Source organism: Galeopterus variegatus, unplaced genomic scaffold (assembly GCF_000696425.1).
Source record: "Galeopterus variegatus unplaced genomic scaffold, G_variegatus-3.0.2 Scaffold3717, whole genome shotgun sequence".
NCBI classification, from domain to species: Eukaryota; Metazoa; Chordata; class Mammalia; order Dermoptera; family Cynocephalidae; genus Galeopterus; species Galeopterus variegatus.
The window spans coordinates 27,684-38,382 of NW_007729828.1; the positions used below are offsets into that span (position 1 = coordinate 27,684).

Below are 10,699 nucleotides of genomic sequence, written 5' to 3' on the forward strand. Positions count from 1 at the left end.
CCCCTTGATTATAGAAATTAGCAGTGCTTTCTGTTCACTACTGAAGCAGGATTCTATGTTCAAACCAGAAATTGTCATTCAACAGAACAATTCATGTCAAGGCAACCAACCACATAATGTCACAAGAGGCAGAAGCATGTATTCATGATGAAGGAAAACAAAACCAAAAATAACAAACAACCAAACCTTACTTCCTTGGACATCATATTGAAGGCAAGATTTCCAAGAGGTCATCCCTCTATTTAGTTTAGATAAAGCTTCCATCACAGGACACTGTCAGGAAGTAATTGTTAGGAGTTGAGTAGCCGTGATGTGAGGCAAATACTACACAAAGACAAACTACATAAACACAGGTTTTAATTGTCTATAGAATTTATTGCAAGTTACCATGTTATGAAAATAAAAACCACTCAGTGTGTCAAATTGTGAGCTTATCAATTTAAAAATATATGACCCTCATCACACAAATAACTTTAAATCTACTCTGAAAATCTAACCAATCAAGAAGCACCTACTTGGAGACTATGTACTTAGTATCATACTATACTAAAAATAAGGCTGCTGTTTTCACAGAACCTACAGGGTGGGTGCGGGGGCGGGGGGGGGTCACTGGCAATCAACCAATAATGTAGTGAACATTCTAATATTTGGGGAAATACTGAAAAAACTAACAAATTTCTATGGGAATTGTTTATTCTTGCTCTTCCAAGAGACTTATAGATGCAGATGAAATTAGTTTGGAACATTATTTTTAATCCAGAAAATCTTCAAAGTTCAATATACTTATGGGCTAATCAGAGACTAAAGAACCTTTATAAAGATAAGTATACTTGGAAATCCTTGGAAATTGAGCAGTGTTATTTTGAGTTAACATGTTTTAGTCAAAAGTATGAAATTAATGAAGTATCAGTTAAGAATTTCTGGAATGTACCCCAATGCGAAATGACCACCAAGATACTATTTCCCACTATGATGACTCCTTGCTTCAAGATAGAACGCATGAAAAATATTGCCAGCTATAAAATAAATTTTACTCCACTGTCTCTGCTATTCAAAGAAGTCTTGTTTTTTAATATAAGAAACTCACTGAATCAAATGAATTTTAATTAAAGATAGTGTAAGTAAAACTGGGAGAAGGAAAACTTCTAACCACATAGGAAATCCATGAAAGAATTAATAATCATAAGAGAAGAATCATTTTTCCAGCAGCTCCACTGCCATGAATGATATTTTCATGAGCCTGGGCCACCTTCTCCAATGGATACTGAGAACCTATTACAGGTTTCAGCCAACCAATTTCCATTCCTGCTTGAAGGCCTGCTGCGAATTGCTGAAATTCCTCCTAAAGGAAAGAAAAAAAAAGTTTTGGCAGTGGACCATATGACAATTTTCAGGAGCATTAAAAAACTTCAGAATCTAAGATTACACCATAAAGACTCCCTTACAAACATGTGGCTTTTGTCAACCTGTCCAGAACTAGAGAAAAAGTAGTTCTCTATAGGGTTACCATAAGTCCCATTTGCCTTAGAGTATTAGTTTACAAAATTCCTATTGTTCTGAAATAATTACTAATAACTTTTCTCTCTCAAAAGCGTCCTAACTTAAATAATTACATTGTTGCCCTAGTTATCCTTCCAGTGACTAATCCTTAACCTACTCCTCCAGTCAGATAACTAAGTTTAACAATTATTTAAACTTTCAGTCTGCCTGACTAGGCAAACTGTAGCAATGTTTAAGTTAACCAAAATCAGAATTACTTCTTTTTGTACTTTAGTTGATGACCAGAGAGCAACTCCAATTATACTAGTCTCGTTTGCCATGGTGTCCCGTGGGTTTATTTCAATAGGACCTCTGCTGCCAACAATCTATTATGAAAAACAACATAAAACAGTTAAAGATTACTGTAAAATAGTGTTGAATTGTGATAAAACTTTAAAGTGGTAAAAAAAGAAGAGAAATACTTACTATTACTCGTCCTCCATATGACAGAAGTTTCAAATCATTACTAAGATTTACATTAGCTAACATTTCAATAATCACATCAACTCCTTTTTCACCAACAGATTTCTGTATAGTCAAAAAGAACGTAGAGTAAGATAAGTAAAAAAAACTGTAAAATAGCTATTATCATACCATATATTACAGAAATATGTTTCAAATGACATACAAAATGCTACACTTTTAAGACTAACAATGCAAATTTTAAAATGACCTAATTATATAAAGATGATGTAATTTCAAGGTACCAGCCACAACATGTAAAATCATAAAAATTTGTACTAAACAAATTGCTGTAATGAAAGAAAATTTGCCTGGAATTTTCAGGTGCTAGATATAACGTGAGTATGAAATACTTTTTTCTTAGCTGAAAATTTTCTGTCTTCAAAATTAACTTTCATAGAGAAACAAACAACAAATCAAAAATCTAAAACTCCCAAGGGGCTCCCATTTTTATTAAAAAAAACTAAAAGGAAAAGAAGAAATCATTGGCTGTTTGGTACTGCAGGATTTTTTGGGGTGTACATTCAGTTTTGCACTAAATGGTTTACAATCTGCTTGACACACTATGTATTTTCTTTTGAGCTCTAAGATATTGGCTCCCAACATCCAAAACTGGCTTTTAAAAATGTTATACATCTCTACATTATATTCATTTTATTTTAACAACAACAAAAATGAGTACCTGTGCCAGGCACTAGGTACCAAGAATGCAAAGACTGACACAGGAGCTCAAAACAAAACTAGGGAGAAAGATGAAAAATACTATGGTCGTAGCTATAATGTAATGAGCTAAGTGCTACAGTAGCAGAAATGCAGCACAGACGAAAAAAGTTAAAGTCTGATTGCCTGTAGTGGTCACAGAAAGTTCCAGAGATGATGACCTGGGCCCTGAAAGTTGAATAGTTTTCTATGTGAAAAGGAAGAAAGATGAGCAAGAGGAAGTTAGATATGACGCAGAGTCAGCCTGGACAGAAGGAACAGAAAAGCGAAGATGTAGGGGACTGAAGCAGAAGGAGTGAGTGGAAGAGATGGAAGCCATAAGACCTCACGGTGTTAAAATTGGATTATTGCTAAACAAAAACCATACTCTTAAACTAACTGGCCATCTTCGATCTTTGTAAATATTCTTGGACAATGGTATTAGGAGTGAGTACTGGATACTAGGTTTCCTGGACATATAACAAAGGGATGTCTTTGCTCAGTTTTGTTGCAAGATGATTTAGTGTTAATAAGCTCTCACTCGTATTTTTCCACAGTTTGTAATGGGTACTTAGTACTCAGTTCCTGGGAAATTCTAATTCTTTCTAACATGAGGAAGTGGTTTAGGAATTAGCAAAGTAATCAGTGTTAGTAAGCTGCCACTATAGTTCAAATGGGGAACTTCAGAATTTGCTTAAATTCTGTTTAGTGCAACAACTAAATACTGTCTTACCACTTTCAGTGAGGAGGTGATTAGTTCTCCAAAACATCCAGTTAACAAATAAACTTTATTCCCTGGGCTAGAAAGGTCCTGTTTATAATCTATAGAAAGCTCACCTTCCATGGAAACTTCACATCAGTAGAAACTGTATTAAGAACACACCACAGCTATAAACACAAAGCTGTGGCTTTCCTTAAAATGCATGCCATTAAAGAGCACCAATTCTTATCGCTATAAGACTCTAGAGAGGATATTCTTAAATTTAATACACATAAATAATATAGAAATGATAGTGAAGGTTTAAAAATTAGATGTCTTTGCTTTTTAAATTAATTAAAACTTTAAAACACATGTAGGCATAAGACATACATGATAGAAATGATAGTGAAGGTTTAAAAATTAGATGTCTTTGCTTTTTAAATTAATTAAAACTTTAAAACACATGTAGGCATAAGACATACATGGGCATTAAAAAAAAAAGAAGCAAACAAGTTTAAGAGTAGTTGGTAAAAGAACTTATTGAAAACTACATAAACTTCCAACGAACAAAGTTTGACTTCTGCAAAATTTTAGAAAACTTTACCTTAATTTTATCAATATAATTAACTTCTCGGTGGTTAAACACTTCATGGGCTCCATTTTGCAAAACAATCTTTTGTCCCTCCTCAGTACTAGCCGTGCCCAAAACCTTTAAGCCATAAGCTCTAGCAATTTGGCATGCTGCTATTCCAACCTGAAAAACAAAAAATAACAGTAGTTATATACTCTTGCACTCCTGCAAACACTTATTAAGTATATTCAATGAATTTAAGATTCTTCTAGGACCTACCCTATCCTTAAGGAACCTACACTATCCTTAAGGAGTGTAAATGAAGAAATAAGAAAAATAGCTAACTTTTATTGAGTATTATAATGTCCCAGGTACCCTACTAAATACTTTTTACACATTGCTTTATTTCATCCCCACAATGACCCTACGAAGTAGATACCATTATTGTCCCTACTCTACAGATGAGAAAGCTGAAGCTTCAAAATATAAGTAACTTGGAAAAAGGAGCTAGACCAAATCGGATTGCAGAACTTAACGTTTTATCCATTGCATAAAAATGTTTGCTTAGCAACTGCTTTGTGCAGAAGGTAAAGGATTTAAAGATGGTCAGAACATGTTCACTGACTTCCTCTTTTAACTGTGCATATAAAATATTAATTAACACATGTGAGTTCTCTACCATTTAAGTAGAAGAAACAAGTACATGGGCAAATAAATTCATTCACCCATACGCTGAACATTTATTGAGTGTTTATTATGTGTTGGACATGGTAATTAAGAAACTTACATTCTAAGGAGGGGGGGAAGATAAAGACAAACAAATAAATGAATAAGATAAATTCTGAAAATAAGTACAAAGAAAAAAAATAATAAAACTGGCTCTTGGGTTAGAAACTGGCTATTGGGTTAGGAAGAGGGGCTATTTAGGTCATCAAGAAAGGCCACTGAAGAAATGAGAAATGAAAGAAGTGAGGAACAAGCCACATGAACAACTGGGCAGCCACGTGGAGAAAGTTGCAAGCAGTGAATGGCCACGGCTAACCTGGTGAAGCGGGAATGCACTTGGGATATTCAAAGGACAGAAAGAATGGTCAGTCTGGCTCACGGATGGGGCACATGCGAGAGAGTGGAAGATGCCCAGAAAGGGGGAGTCACACAGGCCCCTGAAGGTGGAGGCAAAAAACTTCAGATTATTTTAAGAGCTATGCAAAACTATTGAAGAGCTTAAGCAGGGGAGTGATATGATCAATTTAGGCTTTAAAGAGGTCACTCCAGTTACACATGACGCATAAACAAGATCAGGGGGGTGGTGTTTAAAAAAGGGAGTATGAAGATCAGTTGGTAGCTGGTAAAATAGTCCAGGTAAGAGATAAAGCTGGCTTGGATTAAGGTGGCAGCACCGGAAAGAATAAAAACAATTTCAGATATAGTTTAGAGATAAGCTGACAGGACTTACTCATAGATTAGATGTGGGAGTTAAAAAAAAAAAAGAGAGAGAAAAATCAAGGATGTCTCCTAGGTCTTTGGCCAGATTAACTGGGTAGATTAACTGAGCAGAAGACTGGAAAGCATCAAGTCTGTGAAATCATCAAGAATTCACTTTGAACATGCTGACTTGCACAGCTACCAAAGTGACGATGTTCAGTAATCAGCTGAATACAGGTATGAGCTCAAAAGAGTTCAGAGTTGGAGACACAAATTTGAGATTCATTATCTTATAGATGGCATTTAAAGCCATGGGATTGGGTGAAAGAACTAGAATACCAGGTAAGTGTGCTTAGCAGAAAAGAGAAATAAAAGTAATAGGAATATAGATAAAAGAGCAATTATTTCAATAACAATACTAGGAAGTATGTTTGATTACATGCCAAGTGAATGACACAGATAAGTTTCACATACATTTAGAACAGAGTTTTGCCAATTTGGCACTACTGACATTTTGGGCCAGGCAATTCTTTGTTGTAGGGGACTATCCCGTGCATTGAAGGATGTTTAACAGTGTCCCTGGCTTCTACCCACTAGATGCCGTCACCCCCCTTCCCCAGTAGTGACAACTAAAAATTCTCAAGACATGGCCAACTGTCCCTGAGGGGAAGGGGGATGATGCAAAATCACCCCCTATTGATAACCACTGATGTAGAGGAATAACTGGGTTGGTCAAGATAGAAAAGAATTTAAATGAAAAATGATGACAGAAACTAATTAAAATTGAAAAAAAATCACAGACTCCCAGACCTGAAATGGACCTTAAAGACTGTATGCAACATGGGAGTGATGAGCCTGAACTCAGTCAGGCTATGGCAGGATTTGTCTGATTTAACCAAAACAAAAAAATGCATGGAACTCCCTGTCTGAGCAAGGAGAGAGACAACCAGCTAGACCAAATACAATACACTATGGGGACAGCATGATTGATTTTTGCTACTTTAATTTTCAATTTATTTTTTATTTATTTATTTTTTCCTTTTTGTCTTTTTTCGTGTCCGGCAACGGATCGCAACCCTCAGTGTCGCGCCCGTACCGGACCAGGACCGGCAACGGGATCGCAACCCTCGGTGTTGCGCCCGCACCTCGCTCAGCCAGTGAGCGGGAATCGGTCTGTATGTGGGATCCGAACCCTCGGCGGGAGCGCCACCGCACTCCCAAGTGGTGCACTGTAGCAGTGCGCCACCGGGCCGGCCCTTTAATTTTCAATTTAAAAAAAAACAAATCTCTAATAAAACCACATTTTAAACTGAAGATTCAGTATAAACATATCTCCTTGTGCTCTAACTACTTTAAAGGGGCACTTAACAGCTCTTTTAAAGGCCCTCTTTATTCTTGTCAACTATTTTACTAGCAATACCAGTAGATTATGTACAATTATGTGTCAACTATTTTTCTTCTACTAGGCAACTGCCCACCAACATATCCGGATAATAGCTGTGTTCATAAATTACACAACCATTATAAACACACAACATAATCCCCAAGGAATCTGAATTCAATGAGGACAGAAAGTACAAACAGAAGCAAGGCAAAGTCCAATACTGTTTCCCTCTGATAGGGCAGGGAGGATCAGAATGCTTCACATGCCAGTTTGCCAGCCTGGCCCTGCCAGCCAAGGATTTAAAGAACTCAGTCAGCTCAGGGAACAGTGTGGATTTTACTTTTTTTAAAAAAGCAACTCATGGTGAAGCAACTAGGCTTTTTACAAAAGGGTAAAGGGAATAAAAAGAGATTTTCTTTAAAATCTTCTCTCCCCTTTCTACTGAAATCTTTCCCTGCTACACAGAGCACAAGCTTAGCTGTCTGAAAGTCACAACAATTTAAATAAATTCATGTGTTTGACAGACCCTTTAGTTATTTAGAGTTAAATTTAATTTAACCCAAAAATAGCCTCTTAGGTGAAGCTAAACAATGGGAATTTTTGACAAGGTATAACTTTCATATTTTCTCAAGCCTCATAAAGACAATCTTTGTGTTTTTTAATAGTCTGATCTCTGAGATCCTTCAGAATTGATCTACTTGAGGTATATAGGAAGTGAGGTTTCATACCTTGTGATTCATCTATTTAAAGAACAGAAAGACAAAATGGAATGAATTCTCTGTTTATCTAGCCACTTTCAGAGGTAAATTCACATTTTCAGGATTTTGGAGGACAATTTGCCCTTTATTCGGTTACTTCTTTTAAACTACTCCCCAGAATACACAGTGCTCTGAAAGGGTTAACTGGCTTCCTCAAGGTGAGCCATCTAGCCCCAGGCCCTTTATTTTAAAATGTGAAATCTTGTCTCCAAAATTTTGAAAACCTCTACTTGCAGGATAGAGGTCATGTGGATTTCTTGTTAAATTCCAACCTCAGAGCTCTAACTTTTCCTCTAAGCTCCTCAGAGGCAGATTGGCAGCCAGTTTCTGAAGACGTATTTGACAGCCCACTGAAGGGCTTATTTTATAAGTTCTGAGTCCTCCCCTCACACCCCCGCCCCCCAAACATTAGCAATTTATGCTACGAGTTGTGGTGTTAAGGACACAGCAGTGTACTGTGCACTCCACGAATGTCATCAAAGCGCAGCAGGCACACAGTGGAAGGGAGGTAGAAAGGGCTAAGAATTCACGGTGCAGCTTTGCGGTGCTGTCTGGGGCAACACAGGTAAAGCTTTAATGAGCCTTAGTTTCCTTATCTAAGGGAATATGGAATTAATATTAACCTTAAAGAACTGTTTAAAATTCTAAATAAATATTCTCATAACATGTGTTACCTGAAGGCACAAAAAAGGCCAGTTTATCTTAGTCCACACCCAATACAAGTGGAAAACCTAATTAATACACACATTTTTGATGGGGTGATCTGTTGAATTTATTAACCAAGAAATGCTAAACTAATGACAAAGAATCACTTCAGAAGATAAATTTTTTAAAAGCTTCACTCCATATAGGAAAAACGGCACCCATGACTATATTTATAAATTCGGCTTTTAAAAACGACTTAAAGAACTATAATGTGAAATCCATAAACCCAAAACCATTTAAAAATAAACTTAAAAAAAAAATACTTACTCCTCCACTAGCTCCGTGAACCAGAACACTTTCTCCAGCTTTCACACGGGCACTGCAAAAAAAATGAAAAAGCATAGTTCCTATCACCTTATTTTTTGAAGGTAATTAAGCACAGGTGTTTTACATTAGCTTTAAGGCATTTCTATCCTTAATCCAGCTAACACTTACCCAAAGAGCAAATATATCCCAAAATATTTTCCAAGCTCCACAGGATCAAACAATGGTTCTTCAGAGCCACAGATAAAAGAAAGCCTTCAAGGGCCGGCCCGGTGGCGCACTGGAGAGTGCGCAGCTTGGGAGCACGGTGGCGCTCCCGCTGAGGGTTCGGATCCCATGTTGAGACCGGTTCCCGCTCACTGGCTGAGCGCGGTGCGGGCGCAGCACCGAGGGTTGCGATCACCCCGTTGCCGGTCAGTAAAAAAGACAAAAAGGAAAAAAAAAAAAAAAGAAAGAAAGCCTTCAATTCATTTATTCATTCAACTAATGTTTATTGGGAGTCTTTATGCACCAGGCACTGTGCTGGATGCTGGGATCACAGCATGGTGTTACCCCTTAGGGCCTACAGTCCTTGGAGGTAGGGTTAGTAAGACTGCTGAGCCTAAAGCAACTGGAGTCTCACATTCCCACATATTCCCCCAGAGTGTGTCTCAAGGCAGCTTTATTATAGCTTAGGCTTTATTCTGTGGTCCAGACTAATGCCCATGTAAACACAGCATCTAGACTATTTTTTGCCAGGGCTAAGAACATATTTCTACTTCTCCGTGCCTTTGAACATCAGGTTGCACCATCTGCTAAGCTCTCATTTCAGAAAGCAATGCTGAGTAAGCAACGGTAGGAGATTAAGAAATACCATAAATCCTGTCATAAAGGTTCCCATGTCACCCTCTAATATGTCCATATCCTCTGGTGAAATTACATATTTTTTTCACCTCTTGATCATATTACTACTTTCCTACTACATAATCAAAGCAAGGAACAAACGGCAAGACGGTTAGGGGGATGCTTTACTATTCCAGATGGACAAATGTTAATGTCACAACCAGCAGATGCTGTGTGATCCAGATCTGACTCTCAGGGAGAATCTTACTTCCTAGAACAGAGTGGAGTGGCCACACTGTAGAGACATTACCTTCAATCTGGGAATGAGAACGGAGTAAACCAGAGTCCTACTGATGGCTGTGTGTCAACAGCTGACAAATGCCAATAATGAGGAATAGATGAAGCTTTCTCCAACACTTGCTTGGAGATAAGGGCATTTAGGGCAGTGACTTAAACTGAGGGTCTGAATGATAAATTGAGATAACTATTTCCAAAAAACTCCCACATTTTAAAAAGAAAAATACAAATGTAAGAGGATAGGATTGCCAATTTTATAAAATGGTATAAGAAATACTTTCTAATAAATTTTTTAAAAAATTTTATAAACATCTCCTCAAACACTAAGAACACATTCTCCTAAATCCTCTGGCTTGGGGTGAATGGGGGAAAAAGCAGGCAAACCCTCTCCTGGACCCCCACTACTATGATACTTCCATCCTTGTATAGACTCATCGTGATGGTTAATTTTATGTATCAACTTGACTGGGCCAAGTTGTCCCTATATTTGTTCAAACATTATTCTGGATGTTTCTGTGAAAGTGTTTTTTGGTTGAGAATAAAATTTAAATAGGTAGATTATGAGTAAAGCAGACTCCCCTCTGCTATGTAGGTGGGTCTCATCCAATCAGTTGAAGGCCTGCAAAGAACAAAGGCTGACCTCACCTAACCAAGAGGGAATTCTGCCAGCAGACTGCCTTTGAACTTAAACTACAACTCTTCCCTGTGTCTCCAGCCTGCTCCCCTACCCCCATCAGATTTTAGACTTACCAAGGCTCTACAATTTCATGAGGCAACTCTTTAAAATCAATCTCTGTGTAATTATGATTGACAGATTGATTTTAATATATATACATGTGTACATGTGTACATGTGTGTGTGTGTGTGTATATATGCACACACACTATATATATATATATGTGATGGTTAATTTCAGGTGTCCCCTTGACTGGATTAAGGAATACCTAGAAATTTGGTAAAGCATTATTCCTGGGTGTGTCTGTGAGGTGTTTCCAGAGAAGATTGGCATGTGATTTGGTGGACTGAATGGGGAAGATCTGTCCTTAATATGGGGGGGGGGGGGGCCCATCTAA

The 10,699-nt window shown here is 37.5% G+C and overlaps 1 protein-coding gene across 1 annotated transcript in view; it reads right to left on the bottom strand.

Moving 5' to 3' along the window:
• Positions 1–354: 354 nt before the first annotated feature.
• The window catches only part of CRYZ (crystallin, zeta (quinone reductase)), a 25,972-nt gene continuing 15,627 nt past the window's right edge, over positions 355–10,699 (bottom strand). Inside the window, exons 5-9 of the mRNA XM_008585797.1 lie at positions 8,511–8,562; positions 4,005–4,154; positions 1,966–2,067; positions 1,770–1,865; positions 355–1,342 (exon numbers count right to left, since the gene is read on the bottom strand). Of these exons, the coding sequence (XP_008584019.1) occupies positions 1,181–1,342; positions 1,770–1,865; positions 1,966–2,067; positions 4,005–4,154; positions 8,511–8,562 (562 nt within the window). The 3' untranslated portion in view covers positions 355–1,180. The remainder of the gene's footprint in view (positions 1,343–1,769; positions 1,866–1,965; positions 2,068–4,004; positions 4,155–8,510; positions 8,563–10,699) is intronic.